We start from the raw sequence: 26,886 nt of genomic DNA, 5'->3' as shown, positions 1-26,886 counted from the left end.
AAATACATGCACCTTTACCCGTCTTTGATAATAGTGAAGGCTAACGAGGTTATAAAGGACTTGCTGACTTGCTTCCGCCTTTATTTCTTCACCTAAAGCTTTTTCCTAATACCTATATATGCAAAGTTACAAATTAATGAGTTTACCAATATTTATTAATATCCTGATTACTGTACTAAATTTAAATAACTGGCTAACCTGCCATAAACCCCAAATTGTTACGGTTGCACTACATTATTGTGCAGTTATCCTGAGTGTCCGAGTGAATAGAAGACGAGTCCAATGCCTTTTTGCTACGTGCATGCTTGGACTTTTTGGTTTGTGTTGGTTGTAAGAATCCCTTCTTAGTCTTGTTCAATGCTGAAAATGAGCCTCTTTTGATCACTGCTGCTGCAGATAATTTGGAAGATTCAGGAGCAAATGAGTTCAAATAATGGTAAGAGTCGTCTTCATCATATGAATCGCTTTCGTCCGCTTCTTTGATATTATCGAAGGTTCTTGGGCTTTGCTCTGGGGCTACCTTATCAAGAAGCATAGAGCTGGAACTACGTTCTGGCATGATCGTGGTATCACTACTTGGAGACTTCTGGTAAGTATAGTCGAGGTCAACAATACCAATGGAAGCAGATTCATCTTCATTTGGATACAATGATAATTGTGATGACTTGTTAGAAATTTCACTGTAAACTCTGCTAAGGGAACTTCTTTGTGGAGACGAAGCAGAGGACATTGAAGCGGCTGAGCTATGCAAGGAAACAGCTATACTATTAGGACGAAGAGTTCCATTGCTAGTCTTATTCGGGATTGCTATGGACTGCTCTGAGCTGTAGAATATCAACAAATTCAACAACTTCGTTATGAATTTGTTGAAGATTGCTTGATGTTCTATTGTATATGCCTCATATATGAATCTATGTTTTTGGGTTTCATTGGTATATTCGATTACTGTCAAGATCAAGGCCTCTCCAAATACCTTGTACGCTAAGGCATCAATGTCATTCACTCTACTGTTAACCTTACTCACTTTAGTCAAATAACTAACTGGCAAAGCTTTGTTGAATTCAAGGCAATTTATCATAATTGAAATGAGTTGAACCATGTGTGTCACTTGGTAGCTGCTTTCTATCACTTCATAGTGGTAAGCAGTAATATTTTGGTTATAGTGCTCTAGCTGGTTTCTGTTGAATGTGTGTCTTTGTAAATGTGATGGCATTTCATTCTCCAACTGGAAGATATTCTTGCAGAGCTTGTATTGGAACTCGTGAAGATTGAGGTTTATATCGCTTGTAGATCTTGAAGTCGAACGATTTGTCAGTGATTTTGTTGCCATGGTAGGCTGTGTAGATGTACTTTCTGTGTTAATTGTGGTATCATTACTGACAGTTGTGGAAAGGGATGCTACTGCTGTTGTTGCAGAAGAATTTGCAGTCACATCTTCCTGTTTTCTCATAATGTGCAAATCATCCCAAGTCTGTTTGATACAGACAAGTTCATACTGTGTGAACGAGAAGTCTGGGGGTTGTTGGTACAGGGTTGATGGATCCGACATCTTGATTTCTGTGGTTGTAGATTTATAAGTGAAAGTATTAGATTCGAGAGCAAACGCTAGTAGATAACTATATATATATGTTCACTGGCAACTAAATGATTGCAAATTTAAAGTATATGTCGAAGAAAAATATTCCAATAAAGAAAATAGTTTAAATGTAATTACACGGCAGGAATCCTATTAATATATATACGCACACACACATATATATATATATATGTCTATAGATATTATCGACATACAGGTGGAAAGATGTAGGAATAATTACTACTACAGGTACAGATACAGGTAGATACAGATTTTACATAAAATATATGCAAGTCATAGATTCCCGATACAGCTTGGAGTATGCTGTTTTAGTGTAAATCCGCAGCATTGATCTAGAGCAAGCAGGCACGCCAAGAAGATCAGAAACCACACAAAGAAGGTAGGGAAGTAGTCGGCGAGTAGGCTTGCTTCGGCATCATGAAACACCCTTGCTTCCCCCATTTTGCCATGGATATGTGAATAGGTTCAAAAGGCAACGACTTCCATTGTGTTTTCTAAAAACACGAAAGGAGTAAAATAAAACTGAAGACAATAAAAAAGCTCATGAAGCACAGGAAAATTATACTGAAAATATTATTTTTTTTGTCATGCCGAAGGAGACATATGAATAGTTTTTTAATGAGGCGGCGTATCACCAGAAAACTAGTTTTCGTAAAAAAGGGGACATTCCAGCGATCGCCAGTGGGCTGTATAACGACCTCTGTAGTCTGTAATAATTAGTTCTGTAGCCATTAGCCACCGACACAGGTACGTTGGCATTAGACGTGTGTCCGAGACGGTGCGTAATTTGCCCAAGGAAGGGCATTTTCGAATGGTTTTGACTGTATTAGCTTACTCGACAGTACCTATGCGTGTGCCTGTTGCTGAGTTGCCAGTGTAGTGAAAAAAAATTCACATTTCATCCCGTAGCAGTGTCAATACGGCAAAAGCCGACATCAAAGTGGTGAACCATAGACAGCATCAACGTAACATGGTAACTCTGTTCGCGTTGGCTACTCATGCTACTCTCTGCTTCGGTTACCAGGCTACCACACCGTAAGCGTTGACGACAGGAGCCTTAACGTAGGTGAGAGACAATGGCTACCAGCCTTTGAAAATGCATCCTTACTACCGTATAACATGGATTCACACACGCACCAATAATATTGCACCGAGCAGGAGATCTACCGGCGAAACCCAGAACCCGTAGATCCATATAGCCTAGCCTCCCAAATCTCTCCCACGGTTGCTTGTCTAAGCACGTCTGAGCAAGACGTGTTGCAAGGTTTCCTCAAGGGTGATTTTGGGGCCATTTTTCACCTGAAAAATATTATAATAATATTCGTAGTGAGCTGTAGCCAATTGATTTCAATCTGGCTAAGGTGAAACTTACAGTGGTAATTGGATATACAACATGAAATTCTGCACGTTATAGACTGTACGGGCCCTGTTGTCATGTTAAACCTCTATCACTTACTGTAACGAACGCCCCAGTCACCGTAGTCCCCGTCCCCCCTTCGACATTACGTCTGGTACAACTCCTGTATGAAACTATTGCTAAAAGCAGATCTGACAATCCTGCAACCTATTTCATTTTTACCTAATACGGTAATAAGATGAAGCTGTTACTGAGAGCAGGACTTGAGTAGACGTATCATGGGTTAATGAGTGTTGGGTGTTGGGTTTAGGTTCAGGGCAGTAGTTCTCTCGAAAGGGGGGATTCTGGAGTACATGACGTGTTGTGGGGCAGAATGTTGCCTTTGCATTCGTTTGGAGTTTAACTTGGCCCATTTTAGTGCAGTTGGGGCTCCAGGACCTGCAATCTGAAAACGATATCATATCGGAGGGAATAGGAGAACAATAGAATGGGCCCCAATGAAGAAAGTTATGCCACAGCACTGTAAGAACTCAGGAAAAATGAGTGATCATGATACATAGAAAGTTTAGTTTTGTAGAAAAAAAAGTGCATATGCTTGGTATCACAATGGGAGTAACAGTTTGCAATGAATTCGGGCCTTAGAAGCTTACAATGTACACACATATGACTAAAATACCGATAAGCGGATAGACAATGGTGTTTAGGACATCACCAACCCCGAGCCTATCGAAGATGTGGAGACACCAAATGCCGTGAAGAGTAAGAAAGCACCCCCTCTGTGAAGTCTGATTTTTGTCCAATTAGGTTACTTTGTAATTATAACAACTTTGTTAATATAAATTCTACACATACAAATTTCTAGTCAACTGAAATTGATATAATTATGCTATACATATGAAAGGAATAACCTTAACAATAAGAAAAAAAAAACGCAGAATGATGACGATATAGATAACAAGAAGAGCTGTAAGGACATTAAATAAATAGAATAAATACTTAAAAGTAAAAAAAAAATGGGGATGGGATGCATGGTTCGTGAGGAAGGAAGATCTTGGACTTAGATCGTGTACAGCAATTCTCTTAATGGATCTGTGTCCACTAGGTGCTTGTATGAGATCATGCAGTTATTAAACAGTAATAGTGTAACTTGATGTTCGTATGATTATCGAACAATCCTTTGTTTAATATATCTGAGACATCAACCCAAAAGAACCCTTAACTCTTTTTCTTATTTCACGATTACTCTCTTGCACGAGTCTTGGATCCTTTCCTCTCAATCATGCACCCTCTTCCCAATCGGATGTCGTCAATAAATCGGAACGGGTCAAAATAAATTTGTAAATGTATCTTAAACAGCCTTGGTGAACATTTTCGCAACCAATTGCTTTTTGGCACACCACCGGGGTATCTCTTTTTTTGGCCAGAATTAAATAACTATAGTACAATGAAACATGATGGGCGACTACTTGAACAATTCCAAATCGTATGGAACAGCCTTGACTTGGTACTTGTTGCCCTTTCTTGGAGCGTTGGTTCTGTGTTGAACGGTGTACCTAGTCTCGTTAGTGTTCTTCTTGCCGAAAATGGAGAATCCAGAAACGGTGGAACCTTTAGTGTCCATAGTGTTGATGGAAGCTAAATCACTCATCGAGTGGTTGTAGTAGTTATTCTTTCTGGCACTGGAAGTGGCACTAGACTTTGTGTTAGCCTTGGTAAGGTTTCCATTGTCTTGAGAAGTAAGATAAATGGAAGATGATGAAATACTGGTTGGAGCAGTAGAGACGGTAGAAGAGATAGAACCCTTAGTCGAAGCGCTGGAGCTCTTTGACTTGCTAGAGAACATCGATGAGAATTTTCTTCTAAAGGACTTCTTGTTCTTTTGCTCAGCTGGCTCAAAGACCATTGACTTGAAAGCCAAACCTTCCATCTTAGCGACTGGGGTAGCCTTGTTGTCATCGATGGAAACTGGAGACAAAGCCTTGAACAATTCAAAAGAGTCATCATCCAACTGGTCTTCATCGGAATCTGGCAAAGAAATGGTTGTTGGGCTTCTTCTGCCAAAGTTACCAAGAGATGGTGTTGAAGCCATTGCAGCTGGCAATGTTGGAGGCTTGGCAAAGGTGTTCTCTTGCTTAGTCAAAGTTTCCATTTCCTTCTTCAAGACAAAAGAACTTCTCATGAAACCAACAGAAGCTCTTTTTGTGAATTGGTTAGGGTCCTTACCTAACAACAAAGAAGAGCAGGAAGAACTGTAGGCCTTGTTCATGGTAATGGAGTTCTTACTAGCTCTTGGAGAGTTATCAGCAGATAATGACTTCATGTAGCTGATATCGCTGCCAGTAGATGGTCTGAGAGTTTGACCATTGAACTTGTGCATGTTTGGAGAGGTGTTTGGTGAGTCAGATCCTGAAGAAATGGATGACTTGTAGTCACTGTTGTGCAAAGACAAACTGGAAGCTCTGGATGAGCTGCCCTCGTCTGTCATGGATCTGGTACTTTCGTCTCCATAGTGAGATGAGTGGGAATCAGATTCACTTCCATACTTGGAAGAAGCGACATCATCGTAGTCAGCCTCAACAATTGGAGCCAAACCCTTAAGACCAAAACTGTTGTAGTCAAAAGTACCACCAGTCAAACCACCTCTAGATAAGGATCTCTCTGGAACGACAGGGTTCTCTGCAGCAGAAAGGTCGATCTGCTTCAGCTCTCCAAACTCCTCAGCAAAGGAGTTACCATAGTTGAAGAATCTGTCTGTGTCGTCTTGTTCATCAACTTCAGAAGAGTCTGGGGATGGAATAAGAACTGAGTCTGATCTCTTGTGTCCTCTAGTCTTGCGAGGGTCAAATGTAGTCACAGGTACAACTTCGTGTTCCTTGTCGTCAGGTATGATAGTTCTGAGCTCCAACTTTCTAATCAAAGAAGGCTGTGACTCTTGCTTTCTCTTTGGCAGAGCAGGAAGTGGCTTTTCAGCAACAGAACCTCTTCTTGAAGAGCGTGGTGTGATGATTGGCTCCTCGAAAGATTCCGGAGCTGCAAAGAATTCTTCGTTAATTGAAGAAGCGGAAGAGGAAACTGCAGAACGAGAAGTGGTAGATCTTCTAGACTTTCTTGGATCGTAAGGAGCCAAGCTGCTGGTTAATGACGAAGTGGAAGATGAAGATGGAGAACCCAACATGGATTTCAACGAACTGGAGATATTAGAGCGCTTTGAAACGGTTGGTTTCTTTTCGAAGTTTGGAGATTCTGGAATCTTAACCTTAATTGGTTCAGATTGTGGTGTATTCACACTTCTTCTGAAGCCTCTGTATTTCTCGTTACTACCCAAAGAGATTTCGATAGAGTTATTGTCGTTTAAAATGGATTTGGTTGGAGTGGAGCATTGGACTGGTTCGATGACTGGCTTTTCGGTTGCAGGAGGAGGAGTTGGTGCAGTAGATTTTGACTCAACGGACTTCTTAATGTTTAAAGGTTGGATATCTTCGGCATCGGATGAAACGTCTTCTCCCTTACTGAAAGTAGAACCAGCTTCACTGGATTGGTCGTCTTCAGCGTAGAGCAAAATAGAGTTAGCAATAAACACATAAATCTTAATCCAGATAACTTCTAATTCGGCATCAAACTTGCCGAACTCGCCCTTACCAAACCATTGCTTCAATGTTTTGATCAAGGCATTTCCCATAGGTTCCAAGTAGTGAGCAGCAATGTTAGTGAACTCTTGGTTCTCTTGAGCAAAGGAGTACATGAATTCATTCAAAGTGTCACTGTCGTGCTTGTATAACACAACGAAGCTTAACACTTCGCCAAACAAAGTGGCATGCTCCTTCAAACGATCCTTGTGATCAAAGTGTACAATAAACTCAGGGTTGGAAGTGAGTAAGTTGGTATATAATCTAGTGGTGAACTTGTCCTTGTGCTTCTTGTTGTTAGCTTGCAAGTTGGACCACGAGGTCAGGATTTTGGAAAGCTCGTCGGCTCCTAATTCTAACTGGTTAGACATCGTTACTTGTTACGATACTAGGGTATACTTTGACTCGACTTTATTCAGATTCAATTGTTAGGTGCTAGGTCAAAGAACTGAGGAAACGGTAATCGAGATTGAACTTGTCAAAACATTCAAGAACCGTCTTTCGACGACAGTGGTTTCTTTATATATTTATTTTGGAAACCATTGAAACAGGACTATTGCATGTTGTAATTTCCTTCTCTAGCAATATTACCTTTGCAAAATTGCCATTTTCAGTAGATCACTGGTGGAGTACTGTTTGCAGCTACTAATCAACCTCCGCATATAATGGGCCATAATTACCATTCCTAATTAGGAAATTCCTGATAGAACTTAATTATCCTAAATAGGTAAGTAAGTTCGAGGGAACCGGTTGAGTGCAGGAATTTGATGTTGTAGTTCAGACTACTACAACTTAGTTGATCATGCAACGACCAGGAAGGAATTCAAAGGGTAGGTGTTTCCTAATGTAGAAAGTTGGGGTTTACTTGATTGGAGAGGGAATATGTGCTAAGGGCGTTAGTTTCTGCCAGAATATCCGATTTTGTGCCTATAGCGTAGTAGGTTGCTGCGATGTGTCGTCGCGAACACCGGACATTTCTCGATTAGGCTCGTTTTAGGTGCAAAATCGTGGAGTAGGCTATGAGTAGAGATAACAAGTCTAAAGAATATTCTTTTAGGTATTAGAAGGTGGGGTCTGATGTTACGGGGAAACGATGGAAGTTTGATGTGGATCTTGAATCTTCTAGATCAGTCGTCCCCTGGCTGCAAGTTTCATCTCACATTGCCTCTATGAGAGAGTACAACCTAATGAAGTAATCCATTAAAGATCCATTGTGATTATGACTTGAAATGGAACCGATTAAGTTATTCCCTAGTGATTGGAGTATAGAACAAGTGATTTTCATCGAAAGAAGCATAAATTGTTAATCTTCATCGGTGAAATGGCATATTTCCAATGGTTCCTGGCCTTTTCGGCTCATATAAGCTTACGAGACATATTTTACACTCAGAATACTAGATAATATTTAAATTATAATTATTATACATGACCCTAATACACCATACTTAGTATTTTTCCTTACTTTTCGCCAAGTCGTTCGTAGTCTCTTCTTTTAAAGTGGTAGAAGATTCTTTTGAGGACTGTGTAGACTGAGAATCAAACTTCGCAAGTACAGCACCATCTTCTTGAATCGTTTCCTCTTCTCCACCTACCCACGATTCAGCTTTTATGAGTTGATCATTGAAAACTTTAGTTAATTTAGATATCATATCAAGAGACTCTTTAGCAAACAAAACAACTCTATCATTGCCCTGTTGGCCTGTGGTAGTGTTAGTTACTCCAATTTGCTGTATGGCATTTGGTAAGGTCAATATTATGTCTCTGATAGAGTTCTTCAAATCATTATCTTCTGAGTGAGTTGGTGTTGGTGTCAAACCTTCAGTGCTCAATGAGGATGGTCTGAAGTTAGATATAAGGTGAATAATTTTCTTAACAGTTGTTACAATTTCTGTCTTTGTTTGTTGGGCTGCCTCAGCCTGAACTGCAGGATCAGCTTGTTGCAGCTGCTGTTGTTGCAACTTCTCTCTTTCTTCTTGTAAACTCTTCTCACGATCTTGGACCTTTTGTTGCAAAAATTGTACCTTCGATGTGATGTTATCGTTTGCTAGTCTTAAGATATGTAAGCAAAACTGGATTCTCTTCTTGGTTTCTATTGTAACGTTGGTGTTTGGATCTCCGGAGGCATTGGAAACCCTTCTTCTTTTCTTCTTTCCATTCTCACTGTTCAAACCCGTATGAGAGGAAACCGCAGATAACAGTGGAGTAGATGATCCAGAGGCGATTTTTTTCTGTCTTGCTTGATGCATGCTATTCAAGTTGCCTTCGACATGCTTTACAACTGGTATGGCTGCCTTCTCAACGATTTCCGCAGCGTAGTTGAATGAAGCGTAATTTCTCTTTGAGCTCTCATAATATTTTACAGCGTTTGTGACCAACGGGTGCTGGGTGACCTTTGTAATTAACGGATGTTGTTCAGATTCAGAGGACATAGTGACATCTTCAGGTAATGGCGAGTTAGCCAGAGATAATGTGGGAGGAGTGGCCGATCTTGTCAACTGAGTCAACGCTTCAGCAGCTGACACTAAATCCTGGTCATTAGCCCTATTATTTCTTTTGTTTGAGTGAACTCTGAGGTCAGGCGAGTTCGACCTTGTTCCAAAGTGAGGAACCGCCGACTCAACGTTAACTGAAGACTTTTCGTATGGTGGAGGCGGCGATGGAGATGCCGATGGAGACGAGAAACGGCTCTGGACTGGTGAGCCGGCGTCGGATAGTTTCCGCTTGCCGTGTACGAGTTCTGTCATGGGCAAAGTGGCACACGATTGCGAATAGGATTTGCTGGTTTTGGTGTAGTTCCTTTACTGGTGGTGAAAAGATAAGGGTATCAACGATAGCACGAGTAGAAGACAGCGACTCGTTTTTATTTGCTTCGGAGCGGTTACAAATGTGAACCAATATGTTGGAGTTTTAATTCCTGATAACGACTTTTGTTGTCCACCACTCGCACGAAAGAAGAATTGCGATTGTTTATATGGAATTCGCTGATGAGCCTTCGTGCCCTTGAGATGCGTAGTCCGACTGCCAAATTGTGTGGTATCTGCTACTAAAATAAATCCAGCATTGGACAAGATGACATTTGGTGGTGTTTTTGCAGCGGCATGTGAAGAAGTCGCACGCCAAAAAAATCATGTGAAGAATTCAACAAGAAAAATTCGGAGACAGAAAGAGGGAGGAGTGTGTGTAGACTGATGGATGCAGAACATGCAGAGATGCAGAGCTGCAGAGCTGCAGAGATGTAGAGATGCAGAGACGTAGAGAAGGAGACACAGAGATGTGTCAGTGTAGTGTACGTAGTGCTGTGTGTTAGTAGTGTAGGATGGTATGATCAAGAGTGTGTGATAGGAAAAGATGGAGATGCGAGAGTGTGTAGTGGAGGATTGGAGTACAGGGTAGGTGATAAGTGATATGTGATGTGTGATGTGTGATAGCAAAGCGCTTGTGTTATTGTGATAATAAAGCGATTTGTTATTCTGATGCCGGTAGTTTTAGTGATAAGTGATATGCGAGGTGATACTGATAGTGATAGTGAAAGTGATAGTAAAATAAGATTGTGAAAAATGATCGGTTTGTCTTCCGTAATATGTCATATGTTATTGTGATCTGCTTGCAATATATGATAAACTATTTTTTTAATTCCGAGCAGGTGGAGAATCAATTCGAGTTTCTTGGTGTCATACAAGCTTACTGAGTCTGGAGATAAAAAATTTATTCTATGTGTAGTATATGGGGTACGGCCAAATGAGGTACGGCGCGGGACCAGTGGGGGCAATTAATCGGTAAGGGTGATGTTGTTGAGGTACAATGGAGGGGAGTGATATATTACCGACATTAGTAAGGTACTGCCGTTATCGCAAGGAGAATGGTGGGGATGATGACTGTTCGTGGTAAAGATATGAATTACTATGTGTTGGTTTGAAAGCAGGTTTGGATTAGATGTAGTTTTCCAACGGTGTAATTATGATATGGATTTATGCTACTCGATGTGTCAATCGGAGAAAGGGCTGAGAATCGAGGAAGTATCCGGTGTGAGCAACAGACAGTAAAACAAAGCCGGCTTAGGTCTGTCTCTTTTCAACTCCTCTGCTTATCATATGCAATTATGTATATGTATAGTATATGTACAGTATTCAGATGAATGTGGCACATCTCTCAAGAAAATGGCCACTTCATATCCATAATATTGAGACTCCCATGTCAACCAAAAATGACCCTTCTGTAGTAAATCAATTGATCAATGGGCGCAACATTGAGTAAGATTCAGTTATGATGGGTTTGAGCTAAGACAAGCAGTATTGCTCTTTGTGTGTCCGCAAAACCGGTTGGTATAATCTGATATCACGAAGTCTATCTAGCTAAAGCAAAAATAACAAAAATCGGATATCTGTAACAATTGAATGGTGCTATTCACAGGTTCAGTCCCATTCAATGTCGCACATATTGGATAGTTTAATTGATACCAAACCTAAATATTTACTATCTACAGTGGCTAAAATATTAACATTACGGTAAGGGAATTTATTTGAGAATGGAGCGACATTGATGTGAATAATACTGTATTACTTTAAGTATGTGGATATGTGCGAGTCTCATTCTTATGAGATAATTAGACCTTACAGGCGAGAATGAGGTGTGGGCACTATTATAGTAATCGCTGACTTGTGAAAATTTCAGGAATCAAAGACGAAGAGAAACGCAAGTTGTATAGACGTTGTGGTTCCTTTGGTCTATTCGTAGAAGCTTTTAGTGAACCCTGAAGGCCTCAATCAACCCGTATCTGACCTCACATGACAACCAGTGTGTTGCCATAGGAACTATGTAGACTATCTTAGTCCATTGTCTTTACCGATCATCTTCTTGTAAAATTGTAGATCTGACGATAGCTACCTTGTTAGAGTCATGACCACAATGCAGTGTAATGCCCATCAATTAACTGAGTTAGGCAACGCTACCAAAGTTCCATTCTTCCTTTAATCAAACTTCCTTACAAATCCATTCCTCCCGTATTGCTGTACTTCATCCTGCAACCTCTTAGACCCTACCCACCCTCGGCCTGGCACAAGTACACGCTTCAACCCTTTGTTCCGTTCGGTTAAGATGTCATTGTACCTCAAAGAAGTGACAACTCCGACTTCGCTCTCGCTTCTTCCTTTCGTATCTTTCCACTCCTGGTGACCAGGTACACTCTCGGTACGCTTATCGCTTGGTTCTGTATTTTCTTCATCAGTTCTGCTTTTTTGGCTCTTTTGTGAGCCGAGGTCTTTGTTATCTTTAAGCTCTTGTTGCAGACGCTGGAAGTGCTGCTTTAATTTCGCACGTCCAGCATCAGTAGTAATATCGAAATTGTTATCCTGTTTGGATGAAGCCTCCCCCTGCCCGAGCTGAATGGTTAAGCCGTTCCTCTCCGTTGCTGCAAAATTGCCAATGTGTGGATGGACAGGGATCTTGTGTCCCGGCCTGTATGGTGTTGATCTTGGAAGCTTACCTTCGGATCTTTCACATGACAACGGATAAGCACTCACATTATTGTTGGCAATTTCTATAGGTGGTGGCACCACCGCGATTGTTGAGCCCACTGCACCGTATACCACAACACGCAACTCGTCAATCACTTGCATAATCCGATCAAAATGGTGTAGTAGAAACGAATTCGTGGTATCGTTACACTTTCTTCTCTCCGTATCATGCATTGCTCGTAAAGCTATGACGTCGGATTTAATACCGTTAGATAAACACTTCATGCTATCATGAAATTCCTTCTGCGACTTAACCATTGTTTTGAAATCGGCAGCTAAGTTGTCTATTTGATAAGTCAGATCCTTTTTGTTGCATATGAACATGATAAAAATAGCAATTTGGGTGCAGCAGCAAGCCATCACAAGAATGAGAATTGATGTTAGCCGAGGGCGGCAATCTTCTGGTGAAGAATCCAACAATTGTGTCTGGTGAAAGCAGGTTTGAACATCAAGTAGAAACCGTACATCGTTAGAACGTTCTTCTACATTTCTTAAGCAGCTGAAACTGTGTTAGTATATGCCTTCTTGATGTGGCTTCGTGTGTATAGGGTAAGCTGACCTTTCTAGAAGATATTTTGGCGTCGATCTCATGTGGGTGAATTCACGTTTTAATTCGTATTTGTAATGTTGGAAACAGTCTATAGAGAGGCTATTGTCGCTACATTCAACCATCTTTCTAAATGCTTCAGAGTTGGATATGAAGAATGGTTCATGTCTCCAGTCTGCCTTCATTCTCAACACCTCTACAACAGCGACAATAGTGATTACTATTCCATTAAAACCTATATTATTCCTTATGAACCAGATTGTATTGCGCCAATTCATATCTTCCTAGTAATTCCTCTATTTCTCTACTCTCTCTACTTCTTTCAATACCAAAAATTTAATATGTTATCACCTACTTAGTGCTGAATAAACTAAACCATTTAGACGCCCATTGACTGCTTTGGTTGCTTAACAATTCTTTTTTTCGCAGCATTTTACAATGTCTAGCGGTGTGGATGTATAGTTGGGACTATCACGTGAATTTCTTGAATTCATATAGACAAGTCAGAAGAGTTTACTGTCTACTGGGAAGTCTTTATCCTTGGCATTATAATAGCGGCTTGTGGTAAATTCATACCGAATCTGAAGAGAACTAGTCTCGTACGTTGATTCCATTGGAGAACTTATGTATTAAGTAAGTTGAATAATAATTTGTAATCCCCCTTTACCTACGTGGAATTGTTATAATCTATTCTAAAATGTATTAAATAATATGATGCAGTGTGGTACAAAAATGTTTACTATGGACAAAAGTGTAATGTGTTAAGACAAAGAAAAGAATGTGAATGTGGATAGTTAAAGATAAAGTAATGAGGGTTTTATGCTTCTTTGTTCTGGGATTGGACATATTCAGCGGCTCTCGATTTGACACGAGCAGCCATTTGTTCATCGCCCTTCTCCTCTTCGTAAGCAAGCCATTTGTTGAAGAAGAACTTGGCTTGCTTTCTGGATAATTTCTTAGACAATACTCTCTCAAAAATATCCTCAACCTTGCTCTTGTTGTCTTGTTTAATCTCTTGGTCAACGTAAACGTTCCACAAGTCGATTCTCTTAGGAGCATCAGCAACCAATCCTTCAAATAAGGATCTGGCTTGTTCTGCATCTCCCTTACTGAATTCAAGCTGAGCAAACTTCCTGACAACTTCAATGTGGTCCCTCTTTGGCAAAATTTGCAAGGCTCTGGCCAAAACTTCGTGTGTCTCGTCTTGTAATTGACGATCTAACAAGAAAGATCCGTACTGAACCCACACGGATACAGACTTACCAAACTTCTTAGACATGACCTTATACAATTCTTCGGCCTTTTCAAACTTCTCAGACATGCAGTAAATACTAACCAATTTTTGGTGCATGGTCAATGAATCCATGTATTGAGTAGAACGCTTGAAAGTTTCGTCCAAGGATTCATCCGAGCCAAAGGAGTTTTCCAAGTTGAGCAATGCGATCCAGATGTTCATCTTCTCTTGTTCCTCACGGTAGTTAATCGTTTTCAAGGCTCTTTCTCCGATTTCGCGGGCCTTGTCGATTTCACTCAATTGCAATTGGAACGACATGTAGTTCATCCACAAGATAGATGAAGATGGGTTACCAACTAAAAGACGCTCAAAATCGGATACAGATTGAGGAGCTCTAGTGTTTAAGTCAGCAGTCTTGTCAACAACTGCTTGACTTCTCTTTTTCTTTTTCTTGTCCTGAGTGAAGTCTTCCTCATCTGAAGAAGATTCGTCATCCTCTGCTTGGTCCAAAATAGAAGCAGTCCAGTCAAATCCGTTTGTAGACAATCCTGACAATCCACTAGTCTTCTTTTCACTGGCTTCCTCTTCTTCACTTTCACTATCATCATCACTGGCAGCATTGGTAAAAGCATCTTCCATAACTTCGTCGTCATCGTCATTATTTTCAACATCATCTTCGTCTTCCTGCTCTTCGTCCTCTTCATCCTCTGAATCCTCTGAGTCTGCTTCACTGGCTTCATTCATTTCGATGTCTTCGTCGTCATTTTCGACATCGGTTTCTGTAGTGAAGTAAGAAGCCTTCATACCCAAAGATAATTGTTTCTTTTCTTGGTCAATAGCCAAAAGCTTGACCTTCACACGGTCTCCTTCTCCAAACAATGCAGTCACATTCTGTACGTCATTGTCAGCTATTTGAGAGTGGTGGCATAAACCTGTGATGTTAAGGGTACCGTCCAACTTAATGAAGACACCGAAGTCAGTGGCACGCTTCACAGAACCTTCAAAGATTTGGCCAACCTCTAAGTCCTCAAATCTCTTCAACACATTCAATTCACCGCTGACTTCACTTTCCTTCAAAGTCAATAAGACTCTTCCTTCTTCCTTACAGGCAGAAACCTTACCCAAAATTTGTTGGTGGGGTTTGAAATACTTCTTCCAGTCCTTTAAATAAGAATCAGACAAGTCGGCAACTCTAACCAAAGCATGGACAGATCTACCCAATGAGACGTAGACACCGTTGTTGGCGATGTTCTTTACGAAACCCTTAACGACATCACCACGGTTCAAGTCTTCAAAAGTGTTGATAACCTTGTCAACTGGCTTATCAGAACGTAATGAAACAGCGATTTTCTTGGAGTCAGAGTCGATCTCCAACACGGTGGCTGTAGCAAATTCATTGGCATGGAAAACGTTTTCCAATTTGTCTGAGTAGTTATCCAATGCATCGGTAATGAATGCAGAAGCAACAACATTGTCTCCTAACTCGACCAATACATAAGTATCCTTCACTTTCAAAATTCTAGCTGGATATTTTTGGCCAACTTTGACGTCCGTGAAGCTAGACACTACATTTGTTCTCGCACTTAAAAGGACAGTGTGGTGCTCATTGTCCACTTCCTTTACAGTTGCTTGGATTGCAGAACCAATAGGTAAGTTGTTTTCGAGGTCATCGAAGATCGAGACATTGTCAGTCAACTCCATGAATGAGATACGACCTCTAATGTTTGGGCTCAAAGAAGCCCAAACGTAACCCTTGGCAATGTTGTTCACATAAGCAATGTATTGTGAGGATGGGGCAATGTTAGATAAGCTTAATTGCTGGTAATCCTTAGAAGACTTGATTTCGCTCTCGAGAAGAGATAACTCCAAGATGATGTTCTTGTTGGACTTACGGTGAGTGATTGGTAAAAACTTGTGGTTCTTGGCATCATGGAAGCCAATAATCTTAGCATCAATGACTTCACCCTTGTGGAATTGTGATAATGGTTGCTTCTTGTCCTTGATTTCGTTCCAGGAGTTGAAGCATTGAGAGATATCAACTCTACCTTGCAAGTTGTCAGCCAATTGGACATTTAATTGAGTACCCTTAACGGACTTGATGATTGCTTTAGTAATAACTCCTGGGGTGTACTCACCAATTATCTTCTTGGAGGAGTCAACTGGGTTTACTACAGCTTCTGTGTCCAAACTATTGGAGCCATTGGTATCCTTTAATGACAACAAAAATCTCTTGTTGTCTTCATCAACGCTTATAACACGGCATGCAAGTGATTGGTACTTGTAAAATTTCTTCAATAAGTCCTCGTTGGCATTATCAGTGGCGTACTTCGCTAAGACTAACCCAGTCAACTTACCAGCAAATGAAACGAACAAACCCTTGTTAGTAACGGATTTGACAAAACCTCTTAACATCTTATCATCAACCTTGATGTCTTTAAAGTAAGCTGGAATAGAGTCTTGTTTGGCGGCATCGATCAAAGACTTCTTGGCCGATACAATGACGGTTCTAGCCTTCAAGTCCTTCTCTAGAACAAGAACTTCGAGTTTATCACTGATTGGTAATCTCTTAGCAAGAGCTCTATTCTGTTCGTAGTTACCGTCAGATAAATGACCGGTGAATATGACACCACGTAAGTTCGTCTCTTCCAATTCTACGATTATGGAATCTTTGGTCTTGTCGACGACAGAGGCTGTGACAATAGACTTACCAGGCTGTAAGTCATTGATGGTAGACTTTTGTGTGCTCGATAACTCAGTAGATTGTCTTAAAGTGACAAGAAGTCTTTTCTCTTGTTCCTTAATATCCATGATTCTAACATTTACAGATTGGCCCAATTTCAAGTAGTCACTAGCATTATTCACAAAGGTCTCAGAGATCTCATTCTTTGGCAAGTATGCCTTTAAATTGCCAAAGAACGAGACAATTGCACCATTATGAACAAACTTCTCAACAGTAGCTGGAGTCTTGAATCCAATGGTGGCTTTGTCGAATGAAGCCAAAATTTCGTCATCTTCAACATTAACCAATGATTTCTTTAAAGTTACTACTAACTTGTTTCCGTTTTTACTTAATAGTCTTCCCTTGACCTTAGCTCCTACTTTGAATTTTCTCTCTGGGTAGACCAACTTGATGTCGGACATATGACTTCCTGGGACAAATCCTTCGAATTCATCGAGTACCTTTAAGATAATTCCTCCAGCATCAGGTAAGACTTTAAGGATCTCACATGACTTCAAAGCAGTACCGTTAGGGATATCTGAAGCATGCAAATATTGGGACTCGACGACTTTGGGATCCAATGATAATACAAGTAAGTTATCGACATTGTTGTATCCTACCACTCTTGCTTTGTGTTTAGATCCAATGTTGTAATCGAGCTCAAGAGTCTTTTCTTTGTCTATCTTGGAGTTGTGTACTTGTCCAAGCAATGACGATCCGAACTTCACGAAAAGATAGTTAGGATCCGATCCTACTATTTCGGTGTTTTCGAGAATGTGTCCCACTGGGAAAGCCTCTAAGGCGTCATTAGAGTTGGCGTTGGAGCTATAAGAAATGATATGAGGTAAATGCGATAAGATTAACTTTTTGCTTCCGGCTTTCAAGAGAACAGCCATGATTCTAGCCTTGATAGTGTTACCAATGGTATATTTATGTTGCAAAGCTTTAAGATCGAATTCTTGTAATTGAGCCAAGTTAATGGTAGCATCAACTAAACCAAAAACTTTGACAATCAAACCGTTCTTGGTAACATCGGCAACCAAAGCATCAACCAAAATACCGGGAAGAATGGCATCAACAGAGGAGATGGAGGTTATAGCGGCTTTCTTCGAACTGGTTTGAACTGGTCTCAATGTAATGGATCTAGTACTAGCTTTTGTTATAATGCTGGCTAAGATGACCTTGCCTGGACGTAAGTTCTCAACTTCCAAGCCTTCAGCGTTCTTAATTTCTTTGTTTGAAATGAAACCAGATAATCCTTCCTTACCGGTGTTCAAGATGATACCGTGATCTTCAACGGATTTTATAGAACATTGCAAAACGTTACCTGAAGTCAAGTCTTCGTCTTCTAATGGTTCGTTGACAGTTTCTGGCTCCACAGTAAGTTGAATTCTTCTCTTTTTGTTGTCAGATGGGGTTACAACCTTAGCTCTCAACCATTCACCAACGGAGAATAAGGACTTCAAATCTGGAAATTCGGCAGTCTCTTTAGTCTTCAACGTTCCTGTCCTTATTTCAGTATCTTTGTCTTGATCATCGTATGCTAATTCTTGTTCTTCGTCTTCTTCACTCTCCTCGGACTCTTGTTCATATTTCTCTATTTGCGTAGTGAGTTCCTCACTAACTGATGTTATAGGTATGTAACCGACCAAGTTGTCACCAATGGCCAATGTGATATCCAATTTTCCGATGTTGGTGATTTGACCCAAGACAAAGGTTCCTGGGATCAAGTTCTTGAAGTTGAAATTCTCGATTTGGACGTTGTTAGTTTCTTGGCCCTCTTCTTGAGCGACCTTCTTCTTTGGGGCTCTTCTCGACTTTTTAGCGGGTTGTTCTGACTTGCTAGAACCGGATCTTTTGGCGGTCTTGGAAGCCTCGAACAAGACGTCTTTGGTAGCTTCATTGGAGATTTCCTTGACTTCCAAGGGGGTCAAGGCGGTGGCTCCTCCTCTAGGAAAAGCGACCTCACTACTACTGATAACTGACTTCGAAGTAGGTTCCGCCATCGTTGTGTAGAAGTTCCAAACTGCTTTTTCTAACTCCTTCAACTTCTATAGAAACTTAGTATTTTCATAGTTTTTTGGTACTCATCGTTGGTTGAAAAAAAAATTGAGCCGCATCAGTTTTATCACGTGCACGAGATGGAACCTTTTAAATCGGGAGTGCGCGATGTTAACTAATAGTTGACATATTAAGTATTGCGGCAGAGTTGTATTTTCTGTGGAGAGGTAGAGTAGGTGGAGTGAGAGAGAAGTATAGGTTGAAATATGTAGTTAAGAACATATGATTTTCGAGGTGAAGGTGGTGGTGAAGGTTTGTTAATAATTGTTTGAGGTGTTAGGTGGTGGTGGAAGGTGGGTGGTAGGTCTTTTTTTTTGTTAATAAAAATAAAACAATCCCGATGGGAGTTATTTCTTAATGTTTTGTTGCATTTCATTAGATTTCTTAAAGAATTGTGCGTATATCATATATATATAAGCAGGGTGGAACTATGTACTTAATTCAACAAGAAATGAAAGACCTAATTTTTTTTTTCTTTTGTAATAAGCCGTTGAGTTCAGACATGATACTTGCTATATTCTCATGAAATTCTGCGGTCATTGACATGTCCTGACTCTTTACGCTTGAGCATAACCCTATCAGCCTCTTTTAGGCCATGCCTCTTAATTAATTTGGAATAAAAGAGCCCACAGGCGTTGCAAAGTGTGCGGCTGCCTTCCGGCCCTCTTCTCCATTCGGGGGTTTCTTTTGAATTGCAATGCTGGCAATTCACTTCTGGTTTGATACTGAGTTCCTCGTTGAGGCCGCCAAAACCCACTTCTTCACTGTGCCCAGAGTCTCCTAGTGGTTTTGCATGTATCTTAAGAGGTATAATCTCTCCTCCTGAACCAGATAGAAGTCTTCTTTTCTTAGAGATTGATTTTCTCTTTTTTTTCTTAGGCTCAGATGGTACTATGTCGGCTAGATCTCTCATTGGGGTAGGGGTCACAGGTGCTTTTGTTGTTATATTTTCCTCTGCTTTCTTTCTGGGTGTTCTGTTCGGGGTGTTGGGGGAGGGTATATTCTTTTTCAATGCCTCTAATGCGCTCACTATCGAATTATAGTTCTTCAACTGGTGTTCTATTTCGTCTTTCGAAAATACTTCAATAAATTTCAGAACATCCAGAGGGCTGCTTTGAATTTTAGGTATTTTTGCCAATAGTTCGCTGTATCTGTCTTCAAAAAGGTTGTTAAATATCTTGATCAGTCCGATTGAATTTGCTCCTATATCGATCAATGATCTCAAATCCTCATTCGCAATCATTGGAGAATCACTGAGCAGAGGATTGATTTTCCTACTTTTGGGTGAAACAACGGGTGAAAAATTTGTAGGTTGTCTTGTTTGATCCAATATATGTTCTTGTTTACCAATCTCCTGTGTATTTGGAAACTTGAATTGAATTGGGTAACTTTCATCTCTATTGTGATTAGACAGCCTTCCGTAAGAGTATGAATGTCTATGCTTGCTTTTACTTAGTGATTCTGGGCTAGGTATAAACAGAGGAACAGGGGGGCTTGCCATTGACAATTGTGGAGTTTGAGTTACGCTTGTAAGCATCAGGACGGATGCTTGACGAGAATGTTGTTGCTGTTCACTGTGTTCACCGGTTTGTTCATTATGCGGAACACTTTGCACCAACTCAAAGAATGAAGGTAATGTTTTGCTTATGGAATGGTTCTTCTTTGTTTTATCTAGATCGCTCATGATATCTAGTGCAGCACTTGCACTACAATTTTGCATTCTAAAATGAATGAATTATTTTTCTGAATAGATATCGATTTTGCCAAATTATATCTGAAAAACCACTCAAATATGGCAAATATATAATCACAAACTACATCAAGGGTCTTTCGCCGTCATCTAAATAGACTTAATCGGGATATAGAAACAACAATAGATTCTATGGCTTTTGCAGTTGTTCGGGAAGTTCTTGTGATTCACAACTCAATCAAGTTGCATTTTGCAGCAACTTGCAGCAATTCGCTGCAGCTGCCTATACGGATAATCCCAGATCATATGCAGTACATACAATACATAAATTTAGATATATGATCAATTTGTTAATGGCTACCCTATAGTTTAGGTATACGAGTGATAATAGTGAAGCTGTCATTTTAATTGAGAGGTGTAGGAGTAGTAAAGAAATCTTACAATTTCAGTTTAAGAAATATTCTTCATTTTACAAATAAGTGACATTCTAACGTTCTGTATTACAATATAACGATAGATTCCTCCTCACTAAAATTGAAGTTAATATATTTTACTTCTTTTTCTTCTTTGATTTCTTAGAACTTGATGAAGTAGGATTCTGTTGTATTACCACAGTTCCATCCTTCACATCTTGGGATTCATTTTTAAATTTTTCCTGACTGTCAAGGAAAAACATTAGGTCTGTCACTTGCTCACTCAAGCCGGTCTTTTCTTGTTCTAAACTCGAAATCTTTTCTTTAAGCTCATCGTTGGTTTTGTTTAAGAACTCAACCTTTTTCGAAAGAGCGTCGTTCAAGGCGTTAGTAGTGTCGAGTTCTTTTGCTAAACTACTGAGTTTCTCATCTTTGTGTGCTATCTTATCCCTCATCGAAGGTATTATATTTTCTGTTACATCATTTAATTTCGTCGTTAAGCTTTCAAGTTTTGCCTCAAGCTCTAACATTGCACTCAGCTTCGCTGAGGATAACGATGATCCCCGACGTGACTTAGGTGCCTCTTTTTCCTGTAAAAGTGATTCGTAGTAATCTCTTTGTGATGCCAACTGACTTATTAGAAGCTGTGAATACTCGAAGCCAACTTCGTCGACTTTATCAACAGACGTAGAGTCTGATTTCCCAGAGCTCGAATATTCATTCTTTTCGGGTAGTTCCACGAGCTTACCATCTGACTCGTTGGTGACGAGACGATGAACATAATTATCCCCTGCGTAATCCCAAACTCTGGATGTATTCAATTCCATCGCGAAGCAATGGCCAGTATTAATGAAATGCTTGAGTGAATGCTGCTCCGGAGCATATCTACTACAACCCACGTTACCGCAAATGAGGCAAATCCAGAGATTCTCATCTGCTGAGCAGTCCACACATCGTTCTACATCTTCCTGCTCCTCCAGTGGTGAAGGAAGGACCGACGTTATTGAGTGGCCATGGGATATTCTTGGTAGTCTGATCTGCAGAAGTCTTCTTACCGACTGCCGCACACGCTGGTTGGAAAAATTATTGGAATATCTACAAATCGGGCACGTATCATCCTTCCACTTCGAAAGACATTGGCAATGAAAAGTGTGTTGGCAAGGTATGGTTAATAATCCCGTTACATTTGCATCCATTCGTTCTAGACAAACTGGGCATGTTGGCAACTCTATTAAAGGTAATTCGGACGAAACCATTGAGAATCCCTCGGACCTATTGCTAGGACTGTTAGGGATGGAAGCTGGAGGTGAAGTAAATGGGTCCTGAAGAAGGAAAGGTATAATTGAGTCCGCAGCCTCGGAAACCTCACTACCTACATAATCGACTTTCACTGAACTGACATATATAACATGGCAGGTCTCTGGTTCCATGGAATTGAATGGTTTTCCGTTAAAGCCATATTGGAACTCCGCTGCCTTCACAATGTCTCTGAATTTGAGGAGGACCAAGAATCTATTAGGCTTCTCACTTTTGAGGATTCTAATATGTGATACGTATTTAAGGTAATTTTCTCCTATAAATCCCAAAAGATCTGTGGCAGTGAAGTATGTTGGTACCGCTATTATAGCAACCATTGAGTCGTCTCCTGGTATTACGGTTTCGCCTTGGTCTGAAGGTATAGGCATTGCAGATGAATGAGACGAGTCTGAAGGCAGATCACCTTCAAATTCTCGGTAGAGCCGTATAATTCCATTTCCCAACAGCGAAGCTTTGAGTGGTTCCAATGGTTCCTGAACTTTCATGATTTTATCGCCAGAAGTGGTGGGATCTTTGAAGTCAATACTAGTGACAGATAATGGAGAGCAGCGATAGTCTGAGTCAAGGGCAGAGTCGGAAGCGTCTGAGATTTCTAGAGTGATCTGGTAGGACCCAGTACCTATCATAATTCTGGGCTAGGTATGAGAAGGGTCGATTTCAATTGCTGTAAGCTAGTATCTTGTGATAAAGAAACTGATATATATTCTATTATACATTTTATAGGCACCTAATAAATTTGTTAGAGAGAGTGAGAGAGTTGATTGTCGCATTTAGTGTCGAAAACGGAAAAAGAGGTAGGCGGTTTGCGACACAGATAGATTTTTGCAATAATTGGGATGGGATCTAAGTAGATTTTATATGTATTATATCCTTGGAAGAAGTTTCAATAATAGTACTATTTTGTCTAGGATGGAGCAGTAGCTTACTACTGGTAAGGACTACGCTTTTAGAGAAAATACTTTTCCTTGTCGAAATGCTCAAGACTAGAGATGATTTCCCCATTGGTTCCTATGATCTTATGCTCTTCTCCACCAAGAACCTTTAATGCTTCCTCGTGTGGGATCCATATTACGTGTGCCTTTGCAGCAATACCCGAAACAACTCCCGGAATACCATCCTCGAAAATCAAACACTCTTCGGGTAAAATTTCCTCGAGATTGTTCTCCTTTCTTTCGGCATTGAGACTCTCCAAACACGTCAACCAAATATCCGGATGTGGCTTACCTCTACCCTTGGGGATTCTCACATCATCACCGGTAACTATATGATGTCTGAAACACTCAAATTCTTTCTTCAAGTGATTGGTCTTTCTACCTAAATTGATAGTATTGGAACTGGTTCCCAAGGCAATGGGAATGTTTTTCTCGTTCAAGTACTCCAACAACTCCAAAGCTCCCGGAAGGAAGCGAGAGCGAACCCACTTGTGTTCTTGAATTCCCATCGATATTTTGCCAAATTCTTCAGGGGTCAATGGCAAATCGTATTCCTTAATCATAATCGCTATGGCTTCCGGTCCTGGTCTACCTTGTAACTTGAGTTTGACATCCCATGTCATTGGGCCCTTTCCGTATAATGCAAGCAATTCTGTAGCTGCTTCGGTATAAAGATCCTCTGTGTCAAGAATCGTTCCGTCCATGTCTTATAATGTTAGTTTCTAGAAAAGTGGCCAAATATATGAATACATAACAACTTTATACATACCAAAGAGACAGGCTTTGATTTTGGTGTGACTGAAGGAGCAAGGTTAGTACTTCTGGAGTTTCATAGCGAAAATCCCATAGAAAGATTACAAAATCACATATAATCACCCGTTACAACAATCAGTGAAGTTTACATACTGTTTTGACATTTTTTCTCTTACTTAAATGGTGTCTTTAGCACCAAACTTCATCGGTTTCAATGAAATTTCTAAAGCCGAACGGATTTGATTGATGTTGAGCTGCGAAATGGAGGTTATTACTGCGGCAGAGGTTTTTACTTAAGTATGGGATAGTTAACTCAGTAAGTCACAATGGGGGAGGACAGGGAAGTGATGGTGTTGGTACATAGTAGGGGCTTTCCAGCGGAGTTGAAATGATACAATGAATTCTGTCGTGAGGTATGTTGCAATTGCTAGACTATGGGCAAAGGGGGGTAGGGTTATTGCTTCCTTTTGGTGGTAGTTATTTTTCGTTTTCTTGACTACTGTGAAAAATCCTTAACTATGACATAAGTTTTAACTATGAGAAGACATAAGAGGGAGAAGTCAAAAGAGCGAGAACTATGAAGCGGGAGATCTATGGAGTGGGAGAACTATGAGGTGTGAGGACTTTAGTGAGAGTTCCTTAAGTATAAAATGCTTATATTGCTGTATATTGCTGTTAACTGCTAACTACGTTATAGTCAATTAACTGTTCGTAGTCTTAACTGAGTCAAATACTATGCGATTTTCTTAACTATGTAAATCTTAACTATGAGCATTTGTAGCCTAATGGGTGCAACTCGTGGGCTTAAATACCAAGTGACATAATGATACACTTAGCCACTTTTTAATTAATTACTTTAATTACTTAGTATATTATTAATTTTTGTATAGTTTTCCTTGATGAAAAGAGAGTGATTGTCTCCCAATGCTGTAGTCTTCAAACTTTCTTATCTGAACCAAGACTGGCACAGCATCACTTACTTAATTCTCTTCATTCTCTTCAGACTCTTCTATGCCTTAACCATGTCTACGTAGACCTACACTGTTGCAAGTAATAATAAATAAATACGTGAAATAAAGGCATCAAACTTCTTTTAATGGTAGCCACTACTTAATATACACAGCACATCTTTGCTCTTCTTTTCTGATCTCTTTACAATGGAGCGTTCTTGAAAAGGTAAGAGATACTCTCACCATTGTGCAATCTTCTAATCGATTCCGCTAAAACAGCAGAAACATCGATGGTGTCCAATTTAGGACATAACTTCAATTTCTCCTCAAATGGAACAGTGTTGGTACATACCACCTTGGTCAATTTGGAGTTGTTGATGTTATTGATGGCATTACCAGACAAAATACCATGGGTGACAATGGCAATAACCTCTTTGGCACCGTGGTCCAACAAAACTTCGGCAGCCTTGGCCAAAGTTCCACAGGTGTCGGCCATATCATCTACAATAACACAGATCTTGTCAGTTACATCTCCAACAAGAACCATTCTGGACACTTCGTTTGCTCTGGCTCTTTCCTTGTGAATTAAAGCAAAGTTCAAGTCAAGTCTGTCTGCAAGACCAGCGGCTCTCTTGGCTCCACCGGCGTCTGGGGAAATGATAATGGCATCTTTGTAGTTGATCTTCTCCTTGATATATCTGACCACACTTGGTTCAGCGTATAAGTTATCCACTGGAACATCGAAGAAACCTTGGATTTGGGAAGCATGTAAGTCCATAGTGATTACGTGGTTACAACCAGCGGTAGTCAACATATCGGCCATTAACTTGGCTGTAATTGGAGCTCTCAGCTTGTCCTTTCTGTCCTGTCTGGCGTACGGGAAGTTGGGTAAGATCACAGCAATTCTTCTGGCACTGGCAGTCTTACAAGCATTGATCATAATCAACAATTCTATCACACGGTCGTTGACTACACCGGAACCGATCTGACAGATTATGAAGATATCCTCGTCTCTGACGGACTCTGCGATGGAGAACTGGACTTCACCAGTGGAGTCTCTTTTGAGCTCGGATGGAGTCAATCTCAAACCCAAGCGCTTGGCGACAAGTTCGGCAAGACCACGGTGGACGTCACTGGCTATCAATTTAATGGAGTTTGTAGACATTTTCGTCGCTTTATGGGACTCTAGAGTTAAAAGTGAATGTTTTGCAACGTTTTTGATGAAAATTTTAGCAGCAGCGGCTAATGACTGGAGCTGTTGATTTTAGGGTTTCGGCGATACGACGACTACCGAAAAAAAAAAACGGTTTCTGGGGGCTGGATGATGTGAATGCGGTACGGACCACGGAATGGACCAGTACAAGTACAGTGATGAACAGTAGCGACTATCACATATCAGAAAGAACGACTGGTTACAACCCCCAAAGACGAAGCCATGGACTTTTTTTTCTGTGGATGGAGTAAAAGTGCAGGTTGTGAGACGGAGAGATGATGGGGAGATGATGAGAGTATGAGAGTGTGAGAGTGTGAGAGTGTGAGAGTGTGAGAGAATGAGAAAATGAGAACATGAGAGTATGTGAATTTGAGAATATGAGAGAATATGGGACTTTTTTTTACAGGTTTGACGATGGGGAGTGAGTACAGTGTTTTCACTTATTATTCAAACGAGGACCAGAATTGATTCATATTAATCCCCAATAAAGTTCAAACTACTCTTCAAGCAAATTAGTATTGAGAACAACATGTTGTAGGATTGAAAAATTCTTGCGATTGGTATGAACCAATTCGAGCTGCAAGTTTTGAATTAAAATTGAAACCACTGTAAGGGAGTGAGTTTTGGCGGCCGTAGATTTTTTTTTTTTCTTAGAATTATTTTGACTCTGAGAGAAGAAGACTGAAAAAGTGAGAGAAGTGAGAAAATGAGAGAAGTGAGAGAAGTGAGAAGGCGACAGCAAGAAGACGGCAGTTTGCGAAATGTGATTGCGAGTGGGAATGCGTTTGTGGTTGCGAATGCCTGTGGATTGATTGGATTAGGGAGAGTGGATGGGTGTGTTGGTTGGTCGGTTGGTTGGTTGGTGTGTTGGTGGTTAGTAGTGCGTTGTGAAAGTAGAGTGACAGACGTGAAATATGGTTAGTTGATTATGATAGTTGATGATTAACTGTGTAATATTAGAGTT

The 26,886-nt window shown here is 40.4% G+C and overlaps 9 protein-coding genes across 9 annotated transcripts; all 9 read right to left on the bottom strand. All coding sequences in view use genetic code 12, as the record gives it.

The window, feature by feature from the left end:
• Positions 1 to 104: 104 nt before the first annotated feature.
• On the bottom strand, positions 105 to 1,704 carry RJT20DRAFT_28765 (uncharacterized protein). Its single transcript, XM_064919542.1, has one exon. It carries the CDS (start codon positions 1,547 to 1,549, stop codon positions 230 to 232), a length of 1,320 nt encoding a protein of 439 aa, XP_064776136.1. The 5' UTR covers positions 1,550 to 1,704; the 3' UTR covers positions 105 to 229.
• Positions 1,705 to 4,416: 2,712 nt separating this feature from the next.
• RJT20DRAFT_133512 (uncharacterized protein) lies at positions 4,417 to 6,951 on the bottom strand (the record flags this gene model as incomplete). Its single annotated transcript, XM_064918222.1, has 1 exon — positions 4,417 to 6,951. One exon carries the CDS (start codon positions 6,949 to 6,951, stop codon positions 4,417 to 4,419), a length of 2,535 nt encoding a protein of 844 aa, XP_064776135.1.
• A 1,011-nt stretch (positions 6,952 to 7,962) lies between these two features.
• On the bottom strand, positions 7,963 to 9,715 carry OPI1 (transcriptional regulator). Its single transcript, XM_064916644.1, has one exon. The coding sequence runs from the start codon at positions 9,322 to 9,324 to the stop codon at positions 8,026 to 8,028; it is 1,299 nt and encodes a 432-aa protein (XP_064776134.1). The 5' UTR covers positions 9,325 to 9,715; the 3' UTR covers positions 7,963 to 8,025.
• Positions 9,716 to 11,547: 1,832 nt separating this feature from the next.
• RJT20DRAFT_2610 (uncharacterized protein) lies at positions 11,548 to 12,417 on the bottom strand (the record flags this gene model as incomplete). Its single annotated transcript, XM_064919419.1, has 1 exon — positions 11,548 to 12,417. The coding sequence occupies one exon, from the start codon at positions 12,415 to 12,417 to the stop codon at positions 11,548 to 11,550; it is 870 nt and encodes a 289-aa protein (XP_064776133.1).
• Positions 12,418 to 13,215: 798 nt separating this feature from the next.
• RJT20DRAFT_125982 (uncharacterized protein) lies at positions 13,216 to 18,633 on the bottom strand. The gene has a single exon (XM_064916643.1). The coding sequence runs from the start codon at positions 18,597 to 18,599 to the stop codon at positions 13,458 to 13,460; it is 5,142 nt and encodes a 1,713-aa protein (XP_064776132.1). The 5' UTR covers positions 18,600 to 18,633; the 3' UTR covers positions 13,216 to 13,457.
• Positions 18,634 to 18,900: 267 nt separating this feature from the next.
• Positions 18,901 to 20,374, bottom strand: RJT20DRAFT_147610 (uncharacterized protein; the record flags this gene model as incomplete). The annotated part of the gene is made up of 1 exon (XM_064918926.1): positions 18,901 to 20,374. The coding sequence occupies one exon, from the start codon at positions 20,372 to 20,374 to the stop codon at positions 19,175 to 19,177; it is 1,200 nt and encodes a 399-aa protein (XP_064776131.1). The 3' UTR covers positions 18,901 to 19,174.
• A 313-nt stretch (positions 20,375 to 20,687) lies between these two features.
• RJT20DRAFT_125980 (uncharacterized protein) lies at positions 20,688 to 22,756 on the bottom strand. Its single transcript, XM_064916642.1, has one exon. The coding sequence runs from the start codon at positions 22,698 to 22,700 to the stop codon at positions 20,895 to 20,897; it is 1,806 nt and encodes a 601-aa protein (XP_064776130.1). The 5' UTR covers positions 22,701 to 22,756; the 3' UTR covers positions 20,688 to 20,894.
• Positions 22,757 to 22,932: 176 nt separating this feature from the next.
• On the bottom strand, positions 22,933 to 24,132 carry RJT20DRAFT_28726 (HAD-like domain-containing protein). Its single transcript, XM_064919541.1, has 2 exons — positions 23,776 to 24,132; positions 22,933 to 23,712 (listed from the first exon to the last, which is right to left on the bottom strand). Exon 2 carries the CDS (start codon positions 23,708 to 23,710, stop codon positions 23,021 to 23,023), a length of 690 nt encoding a protein of 229 aa, XP_064776129.1. The 5' UTR covers positions 23,711 to 23,712; positions 23,776 to 24,132; the 3' UTR covers positions 22,933 to 23,020.
• Positions 24,133 to 24,825: 693 nt separating this feature from the next.
• Positions 24,826 to 26,201, bottom strand: PRS1 (ribose phosphate diphosphokinase subunit). The gene has a single exon (XM_064916641.1). The coding sequence runs from the start codon at positions 25,872 to 25,874 to the stop codon at positions 24,912 to 24,914; it is 963 nt and encodes a 320-aa protein (XP_064776128.1). The 5' UTR covers positions 25,875 to 26,201; the 3' UTR covers positions 24,826 to 24,911.
• Between the last annotated feature and the right edge of the window lie 685 nt (positions 26,202 to 26,886).

This window comes from Scheffersomyces xylosifermentans, assembly GCF_036884685.1.
Source record: "Scheffersomyces xylosifermentans strain CBS 12540 chromosome Unknown RJT20scaffold_2, whole genome shotgun sequence".
NCBI classification, from domain to species: Eukaryota; Fungi; Ascomycota; class Pichiomycetes; order Serinales; family Debaryomycetaceae; genus Scheffersomyces; species Scheffersomyces xylosifermentans.
The sequence above is the reverse complement of the archived record's forward strand: the minus strand, read 5'-3'. Positions and strand labels throughout refer to the sequence as shown.